A 24,234-nucleotide genomic window follows, 5' to 3' on the forward strand; every position below is an offset into this window, starting at 1 on the left:
ACCAGTAACTTGAATTCTGGTTGGAAATGTTTTAATGACTTAGTATTAAAAGAACCTGGCAATTAGGGAGTTTTTAGACAGTGGTTCTACCCTAGTGAATATTTTGATTTATATCTCTGAAAAAACAAATTCTGGAGGTGGAGAGTCATAACTCATGGAATTTTAAAAACCTGTATTTCTAACAAATTGGGAAGCCACTCCTTTGTCTTGTGTGGTTGTTTGTTTGTTTGTTTGTTTGTTTTTGTGTGTGTGTTTTTCAGTTTAGTTTGAAATCAGTACTCATTAGTCAGAAATGTATTTGTTGGTAGGAGTAGATTGCTTAATTTCTTCAATGAAGAACTTAGAAGCTGCTATACATTGAACATCAGAACTTATCTTTATTGTCTTCATATGTTCATGAACTACTTATACATTATTTGCTAGACTGGAAACCTTGAGTTAATTTGGTACTATGATAATAGAGTATGTATACTGTAAGCTGAATATTTCTTAAGAATTCATATTCTTATTTAAGCCTCACAACAACCTTCCATATTAGATAGGTATTACCTCTATTTTAAACCAAAGACAATCAAGGCTTGGTGATTAAGTACCTTGTGCAAAGTCATACGTACCTTTTCGGTACTGGAGCTGAGATTTGAGACCAGATCTTTTTTTAGATCTGTATTTTCTATTGTTTTAAGCCTACTGCTATGCTACCAGGAAATAATACAAATATTTAACTCTTAAGAGAAATATATGTGATACATAAACATAATGAAAAGGATATTCAGATATTTAAATATTAGTAGATCTCATTTATCTAGGTGTTTCAGAATTTTACTTCACTCATTCATTTCCTAATAGCTTTCTTTTTCAGGTTGAGTTAGATGCCAAACATACAGAAAGTTCAAAACCTATTAGAAAAGCCATATGCTCTCTTTTATTTTTCAATTCCCTTTAAATTAATATTATGTTATGGATTATAGGTGAATATTTAATGTGCTATTTTTGGTTACATGGGGAATGTTTTTACATTAGTTTTTTTAAGAAGTCCTCATGCTCCATTTAATGTTAGCAGTATGTAAGTACTTATAGACTTAGTATATTTAGAAAATATCCTTATACATTTTTCTTGAAATTTCATTGATTTTATTTTCCCATATGTTGAAAATACTGAGCTTTGTCTAGCAATTAACCCTATATGTTTGAAGAAGTCTTTTGAAGTCTTAGTTCTTAAAGTATGCTAGCGTTATGGAATTTTAACAAGTTTTAAATTGAGAGCCTTTAGGAATAATTTAGACTTGTGACACTTAGGTATCCAAGTTTAATTGGACTTATTGTTTGTATTCTATATTAACAATGGTCACAGAAATACAGATCAGGTCTCTGGCTGATTGAGCCTGTGCAAAGTTTCATGTTTAGTATTTTTGTGGGTGAGGGCACTGAAAGGATGATAACTAAGTTAAACATATTTACAAACACTGCAGTCATTTTTATTAATGGGGTAGGGTCATGGGGATTGAGCTTCTGCTCTTGTCAGTGTCCTTAATTTTTTCAAATAATTATGAGTTCAGAAGGTGTTTTTAGTAAATATCATAAAAGTGATTTATTTTCCAAAAGGCCGTTCTTTTCCGAAGAAATATTAGCAGGAGATGAACGTTTTTAAATGTTGCCATATGGTATGTAGTGTTGTCTTGATACTTTATGATTGATGCTTGGAAGAATAAGGTTCATGAAAAATTATCAAGCTTAGCTCCCTATTTTACTGATGAGGACATTGAGGCATAGAGCTGATCCTTGGAAAAGGACACTAATTTTTACCCTAGAACTGTATTCCTCACTTACTAATATTCAAGTGTCTAGAATTATCTTGAATAATGCTTGATTTGTTTTTAAAAAAATATTGATTAAATTTAGAGAGATATAGGAAGGGAGAGAGAGAACGAGAAACATTGATTTGCTGATCTGCTCATTTATACATTCATTGGTTGATTCTTGCATGTGCCTCACTGGGGATTAATCCTGCAGCCTTGGTGTATCAGGTCGATGCTCTAGCCAGCTCACTGAATTACCTGTCCAGAGCTGACAATGATTGATTTTTATATGGATTATAAGCTGCAACCTTCAAACTTTATTGGGTTCTTGATAGCTTTCATTTTCCTAATTTTTTAGAATTAGATATATTTTATAGTTAAGGAATCTTCGGTGGAGCTTTCAATATTACAATTCATTAGAATAATCTTACTTTGCACCTTATGTGTTCTTATATCCATCCCACTGAACTTGCTTTCAAATGTCATTCTATAATTTATTTTCTATCAAATAAGTTACACATTCAGGTGAGAGAGAGAATGCCACATTACTGTGAGGCAGTACTTTAAAAGTATTTTGGGCCCAGCTGGCATGGCTCAGTGGTTGAGCATCGACCTATGAACCAGGAGGTCACTGTTCGATTCCTGGTCAGTGCACATGCCCAGGTTATGGGTTTGATCCCCAGTGTAGTGCAAGCCAATCAATGATTCTCATCATTGATGTTTCTCCCGTTCCACCCCCACCCCCACTCCTCTCTGAAATAAAATAAAAAAGAAAATACATAACTTTGCAATTGCCTAATATGTTGCCATTGTTTTTTATAACTGGGAAGATTAATTTTTCCCAATGATTAAATCTCCCCTGGGAGAAAGAACTACTTTTACCTCCTGCTCCTTTCTCTCCCTCTTCCTCTCTAGGTGGTACTTACTCTATGGTTGCCTTGGTATCACCTTGGCTTTCGGAGGCCACATCTTCCCCTGAGTTCATAATGTAGGCATCCACTTCCAGCTATGCTCTCAGAGTAACTCTCCTCTCACCAAGTAGTCTTTTGTTGTTGTTGTTTAAGGTATTAAAAATAGTAGTACATATGGCTCCCCCCCCCCCTTTTTTTTTCCTTTCACCAAGTAGTCTTGAAAGCAGGATCACAATCCTCTAAAGTTTTAATAGGAAATCCTGAGTCCTCCCCATGAAGTGCAGGATCTAAGAGCTACTCAGAACGCTAAACTCTGGCCCTCCTTCTGCCATATCACTCTATGCCACTGTCTACAATTGACACGGTCATTTCCCAGATAGGCAAAGGTAATGGGCAACTGAAGATAAATCCTTCCATATTCCTAAACATGAATCAGACAAAAGCCTCTTTGTTTAGGCATTGTCCCCAAAGAACTACCTGCACCAGGGTGACCAAGTGTCCCAATTTGCCTAGGACCGAGGGAGTTGCTACCGTGTTTCTCCGAAAATAAGACATCCTCCGAAAATAAGACCTAGCGCAACTTTGGGAGAAAAAATTAATATAAGACACTCTTATTTTCGGGGAAACAGGGTAGGACATGGGACTTCAGTGATAAAATCAGTTAAGTCTTGAACAAAGTGGAATAAGTTGGGAATCTTAATCCTGTAGTTACTCATATTTCTAAATGGGTCCTTAGAATGCTAGTAGAGGAGTTAAAAATGGGCATTTCATCCATTGACAGACCCTTCCCCGTTGAGACTTATTAGACACTAGAGTGCTTATTTATAAGAGTAATGGTTTAAAAATACAGAAGGTGGAGAAAAGAGAGACTTATATAATATAAATATTTAATACTTAGGCTAGTGATTTTCAACCTTTTTTATTTCATGGCACACACTAATTACTAAAATTCTGTGGCACACCAATCTGATCAAAAGATAAGGTGCAGCCAAAACCGGTTTGGCTCAGTGGTAGAGCGTCGGCCTGCGGACTGAAAGGTCCCAGGTTCGATTCCGGTTAAGGGCATGTACATTGGTTGTGGGCACATTCCCGGTGGGGGGTGTGCAAGAGGCAGCTGGTCGATGTTTCTCATCAACGATCCTAGCTCTCTATCTCTCTCCCTTCGTCTCTGTAAAATATCAATAAAATATATTTTTAAAAAAATAACAAGGTATAGACCTGGCGAGTTTGGCTCAGTGGTTGGAGCATCGGCCTGAAGACTGAAGGGTCATAAGCTCGATTCATTCAAGGACATATACCTTGGTGCAGATTCCCAGCCCTTGTATGAGTGTGTGCAGGAGGCAATCAACTAATGTATCTCTCTCCCACCGATGTTTCTCTCTCTAGAAATCAATGGGAAATAAAAAAGGTATTAATTTTGATTTATTCACACTGGACAGCTGTTGTTGTATTGGCTGTTGCCATATTTTTTTACTTGACCATCTAAGAGAAAAGAGGTCAATATTCCTGACTAAATAGTCTGATATTGCATGTTTTAAAAGTTCTTGTGGAACCACTAGTATGCACCGGTTGAAAATGATTATTGAATTATTTGTTTAAAGTTCTAATCTTATACTCTTCTCTCTTTACAGAACTGATAGTGCATCAGCCGACCCAGATAATTTAAAATATTCTTCATCCAGAGATAGGGGTGGGCCTTCCTCTTATGGACTTCAACCTTCGAATTCAGCTGTGGTGTCTCGGCAAAGGCACGATGATACCAGAATCCATGTTGACATACAGAATGACGAAAAGGGTATATATATTTCCTTATTGGTAGGGGCATGTTTGTTAACTTACCCATCCCTCCCTCCCCTTTCCCTTCTGCACCTCTTTAATATGCTTAAAATATAGCTATTTTATATTTAATAAAATGTCAAAGTAAACAGCAGATCATAATAGGCAGCACACCATGGTGCAAAGGAAAGAAACCCTAGACTTAAGAGCTAGGTGGTTTAAAAAATATATGTGTATAAAATACAGTGAGATTTTTGAAACTTCATAAGTTTATCCCCTTAAATTTAAAAAATTAAAACACTAATACATACAATACAGAAATGCAGTTTTCTTGCCAAAAAAGAAAAATACAGTATCACTAAGGCTGAAGTCTCTATCGACTACCATCTTTCCTCTAGACTTCTCCAAAGTGTTTTGTTTTATTTACTTATATTTAGAGAGGAAGGGAACGAAGGATGGAGAAAGAGACAAACATAGATTGGTTAACAGAGCCAAATATCAACAGTACAACGATTGAAATTTCTTTTGAGAGCCAAATTTTTTAAACTTCTAACTCCACTTCTTCAAAATAGACTCATCCAGGCTGTGGTATTTTGTGGAAGAGCCACACTCAAGGGGCCAAAGAGCCGCATGTGACTTGCGCAAGCCACAGTTTGCCGACCATGGCACTAGGGCGTTGGTTGATTCTTGGATGTGTTCTGATCCGGGATCAAACTCACAACCTTGGCATATTGGGATGACTCTCTTAAACAACTGAGCTATCCTGCCAGGAGTGTCCCAAAAGGTTTTTTTGTGTTTTTTGTTTGTTTGTTTGTTTGTTTTTAGGTATTTTTATTGATTTTGAGAGAGAGAGAGAGAGAGAGAGAGGGGGGGGGGGGGGAGAGAGAGAGAGAGAGAGAAAGAGAGAGAGAGAGAGAGAGAGAGAGAGAGAGAGAGAGAGAGAGAGAAAGGAAGAGGTAGAGAGGGAGAAAAACAACAACATCAGAACATCAATCAGCTGCCTCCTGCATTTCCCTGCAATGGGGTCAAGCCCGAAACCCAGGCATGTGCTCTGATGGGAAATCAAACCTGCAGCCTTTCAGTGCTTGAAATAATGCCCAACCAACTGAGCCACAACAGCCAGGGCCCAAAAGTTTTTTGTTTTTTTAAATTTATCTTTATTGTTGAAAGTATTATAGATCCCTTTCCCCCCCACCCCCATCCCCTTGTCCTTTTCCACCCCACTCCAGTCCCTTCCCCAGGCCCCAAATCTCTTCCCGCCAATCTCTTCCCCAATCTCTTTCCGCCCCAAAAATCTGACTTTAGTTTGCATTTCTCTTATCTTCTATTGAAGATATTAAAGTGAAATTAAAAAATGCCTTCAAGGCGAGCAGCACAGAGATAGGAAGAGAAACAAAGGCTGGTTGAACTGTAGAGTAGGTAATAAGGTCCTGAACTCTCAGGATTCATTGAGTGAAACAAAGAGCCTTTTTTAAATAACATAAATATTGCTGTTTTTAGGTGGTTACAGTGTCAATGGAGGATCTGGGGAAAATACTTATGGTCGGAAGTCGTTGGGGCAAGAGCTGAGGGTTAATAATGTGACCACCCCTGAGTTCACCAGTGTTCAGCATGGCAGTCGTGCATTAGCCATCAAAGACATGAGGAAATCACAGGGTAAGACTGGGCAAACTGCGGATCACGCACATGTTCCACAAAGGCCTTTATCTCCTCTTCTACATACCTTATTTTGTACTAATCCCTTGCACATGTGTGAATTGGTTGATTTACTCTGAGTTGAAAAACCTGTGCACATGATAATTTTTTTGCATTCCTTTTCCTATGAATTAAGAGTAAAGTCCTACCAGAAAGATTTTAATACTTTTTAGAAGAGAATTCTGTTAAAATAAGATTGGAAGACTGGGTAAGATTTTAAAGAAAGGTTTTCCTGATGATTGTGGCTATTGAATGTGTACAGTGGGCTTCTTGTTGCCGCACGTTTTTGAATCCTAATGCCTGTGGGGGATATGGGTATACATGGAGTGGACCCTTTCGGAAGTGAAATACACTGAAACCATTTTCTGCCTTATAACACAAACCTCAGTGTATATAAAGTACCCTGAAAATTCAGATGATTAGAGGTAAAAAAAATTTTTTTCCTAAGAGAAATTTATTGTATTAGTAAGACTGAGTGTGAAATCAAGATTTCTGATTTATATATTTTGTTGGAAAGAGTTACTCTTTGGACATTTAGTTTATGACCTTTTCCATTGGGGTGTGTGTATGTATGTGTTGTGGGATCTTGGTGAACATCTTTGTGCATATAGCTTTTGAAAATGATTTAAAAAAAATAAGTTTCCAGAAGTAGAATGCTAAACCAGAGGTTGTACTGTTTCTAAATAGTGTTTGAAGTCTTAGACTTATGTGTGAAAGAAATTGGAAAGCGACTCTAACACTAAATTAGTCTAGTTCTTTCTCCTCACAGGCTCCGAGTTATGCAGTTGGCAGAATTGTAAATAAAATCTAGGTTTCCAGTCTGGTGTCCTAATGATATATTCTGTATTCATTCTTACTGAAATATTCAATGGGCTAGGAATTTCAGAAATTCTTATTTCTTGTCTCATATGTTGTCATTTCTTTTACTGTAGTTTTTCTTTCATGCCTTAGAGAGAAATGAAACTGTCAGACCCTTTGGCATGATTTGTTAATGTACATTGGTTAATTATGATAAATAGCACAGCTAAAACTTCAAAAGAAAATTTTAATACTTAAATGAATATTTATTGTCAAACATTAAGCATTCCCACTTGTTCTTGTCATTAAAAAGTAAAGGGAAGAAAGGTTCTGAATTGCCACTTTTTGAGTTGCAGCATACCTTACACATAGTAGGTAATAGTGAAACATGATTCAGTTCATCAAAACTCTGTGCTAGGAAAATGATCATAATGTGAACAAGGGGCTCTGAGCCTCCCAGTGGGATACCTAGGTGAGAAATAGAAACATATAGCCTATTTCTCCCTGGTTGAGAATTTACCCCTAACCTATCGAAGTCTTTTAACAATACCCATGCTCCTTACTTGGAAGTTGAAAACAGTTTGGAATAGATCTGAAGAAAACAATTTCTAACCCTTTTTAAAAATCCTTTCTTGAAAGTCTTACCAGTCTTCTAATCTTATTTTAACACTTCTCTGATTCGCTCTCAGCTGATCCTCTAAAATGAGATATTTTCTGAGGTTTTTAGCTTCTGAGGGTCTGTCATGTTCCCAGCTGTCTGCTGGGGCTTCGTTTATATAGTTATGAACAAAAGTGTGATGGGACCTGCTTTCATTGTCCAGCGACTATGATTTTTGATGTACTTTAAAATATTTGAGATATAATTCTATGCTTACTTATACTTAATGGATAACAAATGTTTATATTCACAGAGCGATCGATGTCTTACTCTGATGAGTCTCGACTGTCGAATCTTCTTCGGAGGATCACCCGGGAAGACGACAGAGACAGAAGACTGACTACTGTAAAGCAATTGAAGGAATTTATTCAGCAACCAGAAAATAAACTGGTAAGTACAGCATGTTTGGAAATGTTGATAATTTTTATGTTTCCATAGTAAACGAGGTAAATGCTATCCGGAGTGGTTTAAGAAGAAAAGGGGTTTGCTTCTAAGCAGCAAGAATAGGGATTTCTTATTCTAGATAAATTTGGCTTGATTATGATGATCTAGAATTTAATGCCCCTAATTCTGTAATTTATCTACCATTGGATCCACAGTGGTTCTGCAATAAAGTGCTTTTAACACAGGTATTGTGTTGTCTTGAGAAATTTTTTTCTGTGTTTCAGAACAAAATATCTGTTGTTTTTCATATGTGAAATTGGGGTAGGGGTTACATATTTTGTTCATGGGGTGAGTTTGGTTTGGTGACCAGTGCCAAGTAAATGGAAAAACTCTCTCAAGGACAAAATGCAGGAGCAGTTACATATTTCTCTCTACCCCAGGTAATTCTCCTAATGTTAAATTAAGAATTTGATATGGAGTAAGAGAAAAATTAATGAGAAATTGTATGGTGAATCAAATAAAGCAAGCTTCCCCCAACCCCCAAATTTTATTATGAAAAATTATAAATATACAAAAAATTGAAAGAATTTTATAGTGAACATCATCTAAATTCTGTCATTAACATTTTACCATATTGCTTTATTATATAATCATCTATCCCCAGCAATTCATTTTTTTTTTTTAAATGTATTTCAGAGTAAATTAAACAAATCTTTTGAGGGTTTTTCTTTTTTCTTTTTTTTTTTTTTGCCCCCATTGATGATCATGGCTCTGTTTTTTTGTTTGTTTTTTAAATATATTTTATTGATTTTTTTACAGAGAGGAAGGGAGAGGGATAGAGAGTTAGAAACATCGATGGGAGAGAAACATTGATCAACTGCCTCCTGCACACTTCCCACCGGGTATGTGCCCTCAAACAAGGTACATGCTCTTGACCAGAATCAAACCTGGGACCCTTGAGTCTACAGGCCAACGCTCTATCCACTGAGCTAAACCAGTTAGGGCAGATCTGTTTTATGTGGATAAATTTTTTTCATAGTCAAAGGAAATTTACAGCATTCCTGATATATGCTAATTAGGGACTGTGAGCTGTTATCCAGTTATAATTTGGAAGGGGACACAAGAAAAAGTATACAGTGTTACTAATAGTACAGGAATTTGAAGTTTTAAAAAATTTTTTTTTTTTTTAAGGTACTAGTTAAACAATTGGATAATATCTTGACTGCTGTACATGATGTGCTTAATGAAAGGTAAGTAACATAATGGTTAAATTAAAATGTATATTTTTTGAAATTATTAAAAAATAAACAAGATAAACCCATTGGTTTATGAACATCTATTTAATGTTTCATTGGGTTCTCTTGTCATCTTTATCTGTGCTAAAGTATTTATATGTTAGTAACCATTGACTACAAATGGAATCCTTGAAAGGAAATACAATTTTTAAAAATTTGTTAATATAACTGAATAATTGAGGATTCATATATAGAGTGACATAAACTCTTAATGTAGGCATGAATGAATTTATGAATGAATGCAGTTAATGTTTGTAAACTAGAGAATTTTGAAATTGCTTAGAGAGTAAAGGTGAAATGGATCTTCCTTTTTTGGGCAGCTCAAACCTAGTCTATGGGGCTACTGGGGTTCTCCAAAGGTATGTAGTCATTTATTTGTATGGTGGCTTCCAAAGAATTGTAGTATTGGAAAGCACCCAAAATTTATCTCAGCAGGTAATGAACCTTACTGTTTTATGGTGGTTTATTTTATACAGTAACCTATTATACTTAAACTAGAAGCCCGGTGCCCAAATTCGTGCACTAGTGGGGTCCCTTGGCCTGGCCTGTGGGGATCAGGTTGAAACTGGCTCTCCAACACCCTCCAAGGGGTCCTAGATTGCGAGAGGGTGCATGCTAGGTCATGGGACCCCACCAGTGCATGATTGGGACAGGGAGGGATGTGGGATGTTGGCCAGTCGGGGAGGGGAAGGATTACAGTTGGGCTTCACGACCAAACCCCAGCAGCAAGCGTTATAACCTACTGATTGGAGCATTTGCCCCCTGGTGGTCAATGCACGTCATAGCAAGTAGTTGAGCGGCCTTAGAATATCATTAGCATATTATGCTTTGATTGGTTGAATGGCTGACCAGATGACCGGACACCTAGCATATTAGGCTTTTATTATATAGGATGAGTGTTGTTATTCTTTTAACCCTTTGCACTCCGAACCATTCTGGACATTGGCTACCAGCTACTCGACGCTAACGGCGGAAACGTGCGTTGAATTAACTCAGTTCCCCGTAATCACTAATAAACTGCAATGTCCCCTGAGAGGGGACATCCGAGTGATATGCTAGAATTCTGATGTCCCCTGAGAGGAGACAGCGGAGTGCAAAGGGTTAAGTTTATTTAACATATAAATTTCCTATTTTTATAGCTCTTACATATTGAACATTATATAGTATATATATTTATAGTGTGTTTTATCTAATTATTACTGCCTTTTTCTGTGAATCATTTAATGAAGCTTGAGATGGAATTAAAAGCATGAATTTTAGTATTTTTTGGTCTTTCCTTACTGTTTGTAAGTAATTGAATCTGTAAAAGAAACCCCAGTGTCTAATTAAGGTGCTTTTAAGTACTGCAGGATAGAAAGAATAGAGAATATTTAAGTGAGTAAAATCTCAACCTTTTCTATAGTTTGAATAGAATTTAAAAAGGAATCATTTAAACATTGTTTTGTAAGATGTGTCATTCTTAAGCTTTTTGTGTATTTTGTTTTATTTGCATTAAAATAAACACAGTAGCAAATTGCTTCAGGAATTGAGACAAGAAGGAGCTTGCTGTCTTGGCCTTCTTTGTGCCTCTCTGAGCTATGAGGCTGAGAAGATCTTCAAGTGGATTTTTAGCAAATTTAGCTCATCTGCAAAAGATGAAGTTAAACTCCTCTACTTATGTGCCACCTACAAAGCACTAGAGACTGTAGGAGAAAAGAAAGCCTTTTCATCTGTAATGCAGGTAAGATTGGGGGTAGGGGGTGTTTAAGTGCTTGGAAAGAAAATTGTCTTTAATACATGTCCTACGGAGGGAGGCTTGAAAAAAGGAAACTTATAATAGAGCTATCTATTGATAGTAAATGTGATATAAGTAAAATTCCTCTCTTTGAATTTGAGTAAAGGACACACATTAAAGATAGCCTTAAAATAAATTAGGTTCTCTCCCCCCCCCCCCCCCCCCCCCCCGCCTCTCTGCTTTGAATTTGTTTAGTACTGTACTAGAATTATTTGCAGGTTTTAAAAACAGGAACTTCGTGGAATAGGAGGGGCTTCTCATTTTTTGAGGGAGACAGAAACTGAACATCACAAGTCATACTAGGCTTTTTTAAGTTTGATAATATGTCAAATATTTTTATTCCAAGTAATGTAAAGTAATTGTATAAATTGATATCAGCCCTACTTAATTCTATTCTGGCTTTTTAAAGGATGCATTTTTTCCTTGATTCTAGAGATCATGAAAAAAGTGTTTGGAAAAGATAAAAAAATTATCTGTTATAGCATAACACCAAAAGGGCTTATCCTGTATAGTTAGTTAGTTATTTGTTTGTTTGTTTATTATTGATTTCAGAGAGAGAGAGAGAAACATCAATGATGAGAGAGAATTATGGATCTGTTGCTTTCTGCACGCCCCACAATGGGAATCAAGCCCTCAACTTGGGCATGGACCCTGACTGGGAATCGAACTGTAACCTCCTGGTTCATAGTCCACACTCAACTACTGAGCTTTGCTGGCCAGGCTATCATATATAGTTTTTATATTATGAACTTTTCCCATACATCCTTTACCTAGATTTGTCACTTATTAATATTTTGCTACATTTATTTGATTTTTATACATACCCATAATACTTTTTGCTGAATTATTGGAAAATAAATTACACATATCTTGATAATCTACCCCATAATGCTTTGACATGTATCTCCTAAAAATAAGGCTGTTCTCATATATAACAAAATGATAATTTTATTACATAATACAACCTATATTCAGATTTCTACAGGTACCTCTAAGGTGTCTTTTATATCTTATGTCTTACCCGACATAAAATTCAGGCATTGTGTTCAGTTTGTGCCTCTTTAATCTTTCTCAGAAAGTTCTCTGTACCTTTTTGTCCCCCTTATTTTATAGAATGATCTACTTTCTGGGCTTATCTGATTATTTCTTTCTGATTAGATTTAGTTTAGACAATTTGATCACCAATACTTCATAGAAAGTTTATACTTACTGTTGCATCACACCAGTAGGCACATAAGTTCAGGTTGTCTTCTCTGAGATGAAGAGTTTGATTACCTGGTTGAGGTAATGACTACTACAGTAGGTCTTTCCATTGTGAAGGTTTATTTTTTCCCCTCTTTGTATTTAGTGATTAATCTGGGCATGACGTTATGAGACCTTCTGGGTATACTGTTTTTTAGTAATATTTCAATGATTTTTAGCACCCATTCATATTCTGTCTATAGTTTATATAACATTGGCTGTTGAAAAATGTTTTTTAATTCTACCATTTCTGTATTTTTAACATTCTTTTGTAAAGACAAACTTTCACTTCTGGGGGGAAAAAGTGGCTTTAAATAGCTGCAAAATATTCTATGAGTGGTATGACATATATTTATTTAAAAGAAATATGGAGTGGTAATATGAGCCTATAAGTCATCAAGAGTTGGGGCCATGTTAATCTCTTTAAGTCATTCTAGTTTAAAACATGTAGTAATATTTTCAAGCATAAACGGTTCTATTTTTTTTAATTAGAAACTAATTGTATTTTTTAAATGTTCCTAAGCACATATTAGTTTTTGTACTTGAAATTTAATCGCATCAATGCATTAAAGAGAGCACTTAGGAATAATGTAGACGTTACTTAGAAATAATTTTAACAGACATCAAAGAGGAGAAAACAGTATTTGTTTCCAGCCTAATATCTTAGTGGAATGAAATTTTTTTTTGAGCTAAAACTATAGAATTTATTTTCTTTGGTATTATAGTCAGATTTGGATACAGTCACTATTAAATAATGAACCTAATTTGCTTTGTTTTGTTGAATGTTCATGGTTTGCAATTTTTATTTTTTAGCTTGTAATGACCAGCCTGCAGTCCATTCTTGAAAATGTGGATACACCAGAATTACTTTGCAAATGTGTTAAGTGCATTCTTTTAGTAGCTCGATGCTACCCTCATATTTTCAGCACTAACTTTAGGGTGAGTACCCCAACTTCCTCTTTTCTGATGATAGATCAAGAGATTGATTGCATGTGCTGGGACCAGTTTGGCTCAGTAGATAGAGCGTCGGTCTGCTGACTGAAAGGTCCCAGGTTCGATTCTGGTCAAGGGCATGTACCTTGGTTGCGGGCACATCCCTAGTAGGGGGTGTGCAAGAGGCGGCTGATCAATGATTCTCTCTCATCGATGTTTCTAACTCTCTATCCCTCTCTCTTCCTCTCTGTGAAAAATCAATAAAATATATTTAAAAAAAAAGAGATTGATTGCATGTATAAAGACCTGGGAACTCAAGTAGAAAACAAAGCTTCTGATCCTTTGAGTATAATTAAGTGATGTTTTAAGGATCCAGGATTGAATGGTGCAGCATTAATGTTTTTATAAACACTATTTTCTGACACTCCCTTTTTCACTTTCAATGTCAAGTAGGTAGTCCTTTCTAGGGTCACTTACTCTGAAATCACCTAAAAGTGGAATAGTAGTAAGACCTTAAATTTATATTTGCTCGTTTCCCTTCTCTGTTTCCATCCAGGATACAGTTGATATATTAGTTGGATGGCATATAGATCATACTCAGAAACCTTCGCTCACACAGCAGGTGTCTGGTAAGTGGTGCAGCATATACCAGTTATGTAATTGTTGTGGGAAGGAACACTGATCCCTCAAAGACTAGCTATTAATTATTTAACAGATACAGTTCGGCTTTTATAAATGAACATTATTTGTTAGCTAAATTTGGCTTTTCAAAAGGAAATTGTATACTTTGTAGCAGATAGGGAGAGTCCAAGATTACAGATTATAATGCTCTAGTAAGAAATTGAAAGGTCTTAACTAAGTCCTTTGTGGCATGTGCTGGTAGAAAGGGGATGTAATAGTTGTAATACCCTAAAATATAGATTGGAAGGTCCTAGATATTTGTGACTTGTGTTTTTTTGTTTTTTTAAATTAAAACACACACACAAACAAATGGATTTAGAAAATTGTCATAAATGATAAATTTTTTTTGAGTTTAAATGAATGACTAGCAAGACTCACTTAGATACTTCAGCCCGTTCTAAGTGCTACAGTTTCTCTTAGCTTATTTGGTGTAGTAAACTTGTGAAAATACTGTATGATGGTGAATCTGGTTCTGTGACATTTACTCTGGGGAAATCATTGCATACCTTTGGTGGCTAGCTGTGGCCCTAGAATAAGTAACCAGGCTGGTGGTTGGTAAGTTGTGGCATTTTCGTCTAAGCCATGTGTATAGTGACAATATGGTTATTAAATCTGCTAAAAATAAATAAATAAATAAGGACATGAGATACACATTCTGGGAACATTTATCTTTGCAGTATTTAAAAGATGTTGGTTAATCATGCTTAGAATGCTTAATATAGTAGTCCTGGTTTTGTGATACAGGTCATATTTTTAAGAGTTGGCAAGTTGAAAACCAGATGTCTTAAAATAAGGCTCTCAAATATATATTTTTTTTGATTTTTATTTTTCGACTTATATGATTTCCAGGGTGGTTGCAGAGTCTGGAGCCATTTTGGGTAGCTGATCTTGCTTTTTCTACTACTCTTCTTGGTCAGTTTCTAGAGGATATGGAGGCATATGCTGAGGTGAGTATAGAGAAAATTATTTCCTAAAATTTTGGTTAAAAACAAAACATTAACCAGTGTCACCCCAGTAAATTCAATAAAAAGGAAAAAAATAAATTGCTACCAAAACAAAACAATCTTTAAGTGCTATATTTTAAAATAAGTCAGACCATCTGACATTTGAACAGGAATCATAGAACCATTGCCAATATTTTATTTTTCTTAGATGGATTTTTAAGTTACCAGCAGAATTACTGAAAAGACTAAAAGAAAAATTGTAGGCTTAATTTTGCAAAGTTTGAAATAATGTTGGTAGCTTTCTGAAGATATTTTCTGTAGTTCATTCTTTCTGATTTTTTGTTAACTAAAAGAAACTTAAAAAATAAGGTGAGTCCTGGCTGGTGTGGTTCATTTGATTGGAGCGTTGACCTGTGCACTGAAGGGTCGCCAGTTTGATTCCCAGTTGAGCAAGTACCCGGGTTGGGGTTCTTCTCTGGTGGGGTTGTGTATGAGAAACTGATTGATGTTTCTTTTTTTCTCTCTTCTCTAAAATCAGTAAAGACATATCTTCTGGTGAGGATTAAAAAAAAAAAAAAGTGAAATGAATTGTTGAAAAGTGTAAAAACCCTTAAAGACTTTCCTCTTCCATAATTGGAGATCATAGTTCATACTTTGGAGGACAAGACTTGATTTCTACCAACTGTTGTAGCTGCACAAGTGCATGTAGCAGCTTTAAGGGTGCTGCTGAAGTCTCTATTACTGGTTCTTGGCTTTCCTGGCCCTACTGTTATGGCTTAAACCTGCCTTTGATTCCTTCTGGGTTTCTTCCCAACTCAGATCTATAATAATTCTTGTTTAGTGTTTAAGGCTTCCATTAAGATTTAGCTTCATATTTTTGTTATACCTTGGCTACTTCTAGCCAATAAGAATCACTACATTTTTAAAAAAATATTTTTTAATTGATTTCAGAGATGAAGGGAAGGAGCGAGAGATAGAAACATCAATGATGAGGGAGAATCATTGACTGGCTGCCTCCTGGGGGTCAAAGCCCTACACATGGGGTCAAGCCTGAAACCCAGGCTTATGCCCTGACCAGGAATTAAACAGACCTCCTGGTTCATACCTTGACACTCAACCACTGAGTCATGCTGGCCAGAAAAGAATTCATTACTTTTCATGCTACCAGTCTACTTGCCCCATTTCAGAGAAAAGCTAGGGAATATTTTATTTCCACATGTTTCTTTGCCCCCCATACCTCGAATGTCTTTTGTTCCTCTCCCACCTTTCAAGCTGATCTGCCTCTCTGAAGCCACTTATTCTAGTTTGTAGAGACTCTTCCCTTTGGTAGCCATAAAATCTAGTTCTCTTTCATTATGTGGTTGTATAATTATCAGTAGTGATATATTGCTTCTACTATTCCATTTTTTACTAATCTTTCCCTTTTGAGTACATCTTTTTTTGAGGATTTATTATTATTTTTTACTGTTTAAAGTATTACATGTAATAGTACATATATCTCCTTTTTCCCCCATTGAGCTTCCCCCCGCCTCCTCTACTCCCTGTCGCATGCCCTCATCCCACTCCCCACCCCCAGTGTCTTGTGTCCATTTGTTGTGCTTATATGCATGCATACAAGTCCTTTCGTTGATCTTTTTGAGTATATTTTATTTCTGCAACTAGATTATAAATCTGGAAACCAGATATTACACTTTTTTACCTCTCCTCCTCTGCCTTTTCCTTCTCTCTCCCCTCCTTTTCCCCTTCCGCCTTTCTCGTGTGTGCATAATTTTAGTGTAGGGTACTTATTATTTATTTGAATATTTCGAATACTTGGAATGAGATTTTACCAAAAAATAATTTAGGAATGGCAACAGTTTCTGGCTTCATTTATGCCAACATAAAACTATAGTATATATACTACAATTCATTTTTTCTCAATACCTATCTGAATTGGAACAGGGGTTATTTCCTTAATCTACTGAGGTTAATATTGGGTTATTTAATTAGAAGTAAATCTACTTTTACAACTAGATTCATGTTTCTTCTTCTCAAAGGCCAAAATACTTCTTTGTTTATAAAAATCTATTATAAAGTTATTTGAAGTGTCTTACTTAAATAAGAATGCTGTGAATTAACTTCTAGGACCTCAGCCATGTGGCCTCTGGGGAATCAGTGGATGAAGACATACCTCCTCCTTCAGTGTCATTACCAAAGCTGGCAGCTCTTCTCAGGGTATTTAGTACTGTGGTGAGGAGCATTGGGGAACGCTTCAGCCCAATTCGGGGTCCTCCGATTACTGAGGCATATGTAACAGATGTAAGTGTCTTTAGGAGTTCTAAGTATTCAAGAATAAAATTGTTTTGTATTGTAAATACTTCTGATTACCTGGTATTCTATTATTAACCCTTTATTTGTTTAGCATGTATGTATTTGCCTACTTTCTTAAATAGCCAGGAAAGTTGGGAATTCTACTATATTCAACCCTACTCCTACTTCTTCCTTTCCCTCCATGAAAAAAAAAAAGGCCACTGTGAATTTTAAAATGTCCATGAACTTTTCTGTTAGGAGATCCTTCTTAATCCCATTTTTTCTTGGTTTTGAATATATATTACATTTCCCCCCCCCTTTTAATAAGCATTATTTTACTTTTAAATTATTGAGGCTCCTTTTAGTTTTCAATGTACTAAGAATAGCACACTATAGAGAAAGCCTCAAAAAATAATTTTCTGTGAGCATGACAGAATGAAACAACTTGATAGGCTGACATCAAAGGATATAAATATATAAGGACTTAAAAATGTGTAGAAATCTGAGGCAATTATAAGATTGCCACACTTCTGCAGCCCCCAATATCAGCTGCACTGTATTAATGTCTGGTGGATGGGTCAGCATAATAGATGAGAGACATTATACTCGAATAGGAAGGGAGAATTGTGTGATACAATAAAAAATTAATATAAATAATTAAAATTTTACTGTTGGGACAAAATTCTAGTTTTTATGAACATTACTTCTGTTGAATATATTGCTAGATAAAATAGGACCTTAATTATGTTTGTAATTCTTGGTAAGTTAATTGTGTATTTGAGCAGAAATGACTAATCTTAAAGATAATTAAAATCAGCATGTTGATAGTTTAAACCTGATCAAAATGGTTTAATGACTTTGTTTCTATGTAGCTATCTCAAAGAGGTTGTTTGATGACTGCTTCAATGTTGAAATATGTTAACTCATATAAAACAAAAGGCATATAATAGTATTCTAGGATATTTATTATTAAGTATACTATTTTATGAAGGTCTTTTAGACCTTTTTAACCTATACATAGGTTTTAAAAACTTATGTGTAGTAGTTGTTGACTATTATAGAAATATTTTAGAGAGATCTTTGTGTCAATGTATTGTTTTCCCCCTCCTCCCCCCAAAGTTATTCTTGTTAGAAATTTAGTACATTAATATTGATAACTATAGTGGGGGTTTTGATTGGAAACTACACAATTTTCATAATCCTCATATAGGTATCATATGCTATAAATGAGAATACTTTTCTTTCAAAAGAGACCATTAATACATGAACTTTCATAAGTTAAAGGTGACTCAAATGTTTAGTTTTAAGAGTCTCTAGGAGTTCTATGTGTTGGTATTGATTGTGCAAAGCCCAGATGCTAAATTATAAAAAGTTACTCTCATGGCAGGTTATTCCAATGCTGTTAACACCGTTACTGTTCTAAATTCTGGTGTGTTTTATGATTATAAAGATTCTGAACTTAAGCTATTTAGTGATATTGGGCACATAGGAAGCCGGTAGAATGGAAATAGAGGATGGCAAATTCCATTTCCTGTCACAGTAGTACTTTAGAATTTTTGGGGCAAGATCATTTTTGTGTATTATATTAAAGATGCCCTTATTATTATTCAGTCTCTGAGAACTAGACTATTAAGAGACTACTGACAAGACAGGCAGTTAATTTTCAGTTGAAACTGCATTAAATAGAAAATATTTTTTTGCTCTGTGGAAGCATGTGAATTTTTTTAAAAAGCTGCTTGTTTTCCCCATTGCAGGTTCTATACAGAGTAATGAGATGTGTGACGGCTGCAAATCAAGTGTTTTTTTCTGAGGCTGTGTTGACAGCTGCTAATGAGTGTGTTGGTGTTTTGCTCGGCAGCTTGGATCCTAGCATGACTATACATTGTGACATGGTCATTACATATGGATTAGATCAACTGGAGAATTGCCAGACTTGTGGCACAGATTATATCATCTCAGTCTTGAATTTACTCACATTGGTATGTGAATTCTTTTTTGTTGCTTTTTAATATGTTGGTGTATTCAGGCCCAAAAATTTAAATTGATATGGTTGTTTGGGGGCTTTTTTGAGTACATTAGTCTTATTTATATAATCTAATTTGCTTTTGCCCCTAGTATCTATTTACTTTTGGTGTTTGATGGCTCATTTCAGTATAGATATATTCCTTTTTTTTTTTTTAATGAAACATCATCCTTCACATGAAACTGTCTAATAACTTGATAAATACTGTATAAGAGAAGGTATTTGATAGTTTTCTTGAAAGACCTTGGTATGTTTTGTTTCCCATATGAAACTTTTATAGTTTTAATTGTTAACCATAAATATTCCCCCTCAATCTTTTATTAATAGTATCATGAATTTCTACATACTTAATACTACTCATTTTCTTTCATTAAAAGCACATGGCTTATCTAGTTTCATCTAGGCCTTTGACTTGCCCTTCCTCCATCCCCAATTGAATTATTTTAAAAGCAAATTCTAGATAATACTCTGCTGAACATGTTTACCACAACTGCACTTCCCTTTGTTGGTGTAAAAAAGAAGTTTTATTTTAAATTGAAATTTAAAATATAGAATATATAGTCTTGGTTGGTATGGCTCAGTTGGTTGAGCATTGGTCCATGAACCGAGAGGTCACTGGTTCAACTCATGGTCATGGCATAGTTCTGGGTTGTGGCCTCAATTCCCAGTAGGGGAACATGCAGGAGGCAGCTCATTAATGTTTCTTCCTCTTTCTTCCTTTATTCCTCCCTCTCTTCCTCTCTCAAATTAATTAAAAAATATATTTTTAATGTATAGGATTGGCTGGCTGGTGTTGCTCAGTGCTTGAGCATTAAGTTATGAACCAGGAAGTCATTGTTTGATTCCTGGTCAGGGCATATGCCCTGGTTGTGGGCTCAATCCCCAATAGCGGGTGTGCAGGAAGCAGCTGATCAGTGATTCTCTCATAGATGTTTCTATCTCTCCCTCTCCCTTCCTCACTGAAATCAATAAAAACTATATTTAAAAAATGTATAGGATAGATAGATATCCTATCTAATAAAAGAGCAATATGCAGATTGACCATCACTCCAACACACAAGATGGCTGTCCCTATGTGGTCACAAGATGGCCAGCAGGGGAGGGTAGTTGGGAAGCACCAGGCCTGCAAGGGAGGGCAATTGGGGGTGATCAACCCTGCAGGGGAGGGTAGTTAGGGATGACCAGGCTGGCAGAGGAGGGAAGTTGGAGGCAAACAGGCTGGCAGGGGAGCAGTTAGACATCAATCAGGCTGGTATGGGAGTGGTTAGGTGGTGATCAGGCTGGCAGGCAGTTAGGGGCAGGCAAGCGAGCAGTTGGGATCTAGCAGTCCTGGATTGTGAGAGGGCAGTCGGACATCCCTTGAGGGGTCCCAGATTGGAGAGGGTGCAGGCTGGGCTGAGGGACACCCCTCCCCTGTGCATGAATTTCGTGCACCAGGCCTCTAGTAAATATATGATATAGTATTTTGGTGTGTGGGGGTTTTTTTTTTGTGTGTGTGGTTTTTTTTTAAATGGACTATTTTTCAGAGCAGTTTTGGTTTACAGAAAATTTACTAACTAAATTTTATAGTTTACTTTAGGATTCACTCTGTACATTCTGAGGGTATTTACCATTATAATATATAGAATAGTTTTACTGCTCTAAAAAATCCCATGTGCTCCACCTACTCTCTTTTCCTCCTTCCTCTTAAGACCCCGACAACCACTGACATTTTTACTGTCTCCAGGGTTTTGTCTTCTACAGAGTGTTGTCATTGGAAACATACAGTATGTAACTTTTTCAGATTGGCTTCTTTCATTTAACAGTATGCATTTAAGGTTCCTCAATATCATTTTGTGACTTGATAGCTCATTTCTTTTTTATTTTATTCACTTAGATTGTTGAACAGATAAATACAAAACTACCATCATCATTTGTAGAAAAACTGTTTATACCATCATCCAAACTACTGTTTTTACGTTATCATAAAGAAAAAGAGGTAAGTAATACATTCATGATTACTCTTTTTAATTTAGGTCATTGAAGAGTTTGGTTAATCTTGTTTATAGACTATATAAATGAAATGATAAATACTTGATTTAGAAGATAGTGATTATAATGATTGTTTTAACTTGGTATTTCTAGATTACAGTCCTATACACCTTGATGAATGATTGCCAGATATTCTTTTTAGATTTTCATTAGTTTTTATTAAATTTGTTGAGAACTATTGTGTATATTATACATAAAACTTCATTATTAGCTTCTCAACTGACTCCATATCTAAACCACTATAGACTTGATAAGTAGATGTAGTGAAATCAGTCTTAATGAATTCTGTTTATATATGTATTTTGACATTGGCTGTTGTGTTTTTTTTTTAATGTCCTTTTAAGAAATTTTATGTGGCCAGTTTTAATTTAGAATTTCCTTTCTTCATAATAAAAAACTTATTACAAAGAAACCTACCGAAGTGTGTAGTTTCCCAAAAGGTTGGGTTTTTTGAACTTAAGATCTTTAGTGTTCTATACAGTAAATTTATCAATCTTAAGTTGATTTGCTTCATCACCATGTGTGGGTAGTAATTTATTTTCTATATGATTATAGAAGACTTTTTTTCCATTGAATTGTTACTTTACTGAATTCTCTTTTTCAGGTTGTTGCTGCAGCCCATGCTGTTTATCAAGCAGTGCTCAGCCTGAAGAATATTCCTGTTCTGGAGACTGCGTATAAATTAATTTTGGGAGAAATGACTTGTGCTCTAAACAATTTGCTACATAGTCTTCAGCTTCCTGATGCCTGTTCTGAAATAAAGCATGAAGCTTTTAAGAATCATGTATTCAATGTAGACAATGCAAAATTTGTAGTTATATTTGACCTCAGTGCTCTGACTACAATCGGAAATGCCAAAAATTCACTAATTGGGGTGAGTCTCTACTTGTAATCACTTTATTTAAATTGAACTCTCTTCTCATTCCATATTTATGAATTTCATTTACCGTCATGTCAGTGCATCTACAGAATCCCTATGGAACAAATGGCCATATTTAGGACATGCCTGAATAATTTAACAGGAATATTTTCTTGCCATTATGTTTAGCTCTCTTTCCTTTCTTTCCTTGACAACTCCTGATAAGATGTCTAAAATACTTGTTTTATTTTTAGAAAACCTTTTTATGAATTTCTCCCATTTACTTTTAACATATTTATAGAAAAGTTATCAACATTTTCCACAGCTCAAATTTATATAGTTCTTTTGTGTGTAGCATCTTCCTTCCCTAGTACTTTTCTCATTCTCTTTACTAAAATCAGTGCTTACATATGGTCTCATTTTTTGACTGCCAACTTTTAAGAATATTCATATATGATTTCTTTGGAGAAAGAATAACATTTTTTTTCCTTTAAGTAATGTGAAGTGACCCTGTTTTTTCTTTGTAATTATTGCTACGGTTTATATATTTTTCCTAGTGGACCTTGCAGGATTGAAAAACATTATCTTATATAATAACCATGTATAATAAAGAGGTAATATGCAAATTGACCATCACTCCAACAAACAAGATGGCCAGCAGGGGAGGGCAGTTGGGAGGGACCAGGCCTGCAGGTGAGGACAGTTAGGAGTGACTGGGCCAGCAGAGGAGGGCAGTTGGAGGTTACCAGGCCCGCAGGGGAGGGCAGTTAGAGGTGACCAGGTGGCAGGGGAGCAGTTAGGCAGGGGAGTGGTTAGGGGGTGATCAGAATGGTAGGCAGAAGTGGTTAGGGGCAATTAGGCAGGTAGTCAGTCAGGTGAGCGGTTGGGAGTCAGCCATCCTGGATTGTGAGAGGGGAGAGGGTACAGACTGGGCTGAGGAATACACACACACATACACACACACCCCTATACCAGGCCTCTAGTTTCTAATAAAGAGTAATTGCATGTAACTAAGATTATGCTTTCTAAGAGAATGGAGGGGAAAATCAAGATTTGGATGTTTATACTTGCATGCTGTTCATATTGTTAGATCAGATTGCCTCATCTCTATCCCTCCATAGCTATTCCTCCCCTCACTGCTAGTTATGGCTTATGTTGGAAGGCTGCAGTAGACTCTTCCCTTCTTTACACTTTGAAAATTTGATTGTTATGTAATTCATATTGTATACAGATTTGAGGAGGTTTATGCCCTGCTCTCCGGGAACAAGGAGAAGAGGATAGAGTAGTCAGGTGGAATGGAGCATTTTAGCATGTAAAACACTAAGGATGGCTATGTTTTTTTCTCAGTGGATAGGGCATTTTGCTATTTGCAACATATGAAAAATTGAGGAAATCCAAAATATTACACTAAAGGGTACAGAGAGCTTTTTTTTTAAGGCCAGGATCAGTAAACTACAGCCCATGGGCCAATTGTTTTCTCTTTGTTTAAAAAAAAAAAAAAAAAAAAAATTATTGATGTATAATTTACATACCATACAATTCCCATTTAAAATTACAAGTCAATGCATTATAGTATATTTACAGAATGCAACTATCACCAGACAACTGTTTTTGTAAAGAAAGTTCTATTGAAACACAACCACTCATTTGGTTTGTCTATGTATGTCTTACTGCATTGGCAGAATTGAAGGGTTGGACATTGCAATAGAAGCGTCATATGGCCCCTAGAATCTTAAGATATTTACTCTCTTATCTTAACAAAAGGTGTCTGCTAACCTCTTCTTCAGTGTACTAAATTGTTTCCAAATTTACATGTCATTTCAATTTTATAATATATATAGACATATTTACTTTGGTACACATATTGGAGAAGTCAAACACTTTGTTTTGTACATCATCAGATGTGGGCGCTGTCTCCAACTGTCTTTGCACTCCTGAGTAAGAACCTGATGATTGTGCACGATGACCTGGCTGTTCACTTCCCTGCCATTCAGTATGCAGTGCTTTACACTTTGTATTCTCATTGTACCAGGTACTGTATGTACAAATATTTCTTAAAAAGAAAAAATATTTAAAGGGCTAGATAGGCCCTTTAAAGTATAGTTTGTTTTTTTTAAAAAGTGCTGATTTAACTAAAGATGATCC

General features: G+C 35.7%; 1 protein-coding gene across 2 annotated transcripts in view; it reads left to right on the plus strand.

Moving 5' to 3' along the window:
* The window catches only part of SMG1 (SMG1 nonsense mediated mRNA decay associated PI3K related kinase), a 101,126-nt gene that overhangs the window by 21,829 nt on the left and 55,063 nt on the right, over positions 1-24,234 (plus strand). For both annotated transcript variants that reach the window (XM_084880755.1, XM_084880754.1), the window contains 13 exons: positions 4,339-4,502; positions 5,984-6,139; positions 7,888-8,024; positions 9,210-9,268; positions 10,820-11,033; positions 13,143-13,268; positions 13,819-13,891; positions 14,793-14,890; positions 17,012-17,185; positions 18,931-19,155; positions 21,076-21,177; positions 21,835-22,104; positions 23,991-24,121. In XM_084880755.1, coding sequence (XP_084736881.1) covers positions 4,339-4,502; positions 5,984-6,139; positions 7,888-8,024; positions 9,210-9,268; positions 10,820-11,033; positions 13,143-13,268; positions 13,819-13,891; positions 14,793-14,890; positions 17,012-17,185; positions 18,931-19,155; positions 21,076-21,177; positions 21,835-22,104; positions 23,991-24,121 — 1,929 coding nt within the window. The remainder of the gene's footprint in view (positions 1-4,338; positions 4,503-5,983; positions 6,140-7,887; positions 8,025-9,209; positions 9,269-10,819; positions 11,034-13,142; positions 13,269-13,818; positions 13,892-14,792; positions 14,891-17,011; positions 17,186-18,930; positions 19,156-21,075; positions 21,178-21,834; positions 22,105-23,990; positions 24,122-24,234) is intronic.

The sequence above is a fragment of the Pipistrellus hanaki genome, assembly GCF_964339955.1.
Source record: "Pipistrellus hanaki genome assembly, chromosome: 4".
In the NCBI taxonomy this organism is placed as follows: domain Eukaryota; kingdom Metazoa; phylum Chordata; class Mammalia; order Chiroptera; family Vespertilionidae; genus Pipistrellus; species Pipistrellus hanaki.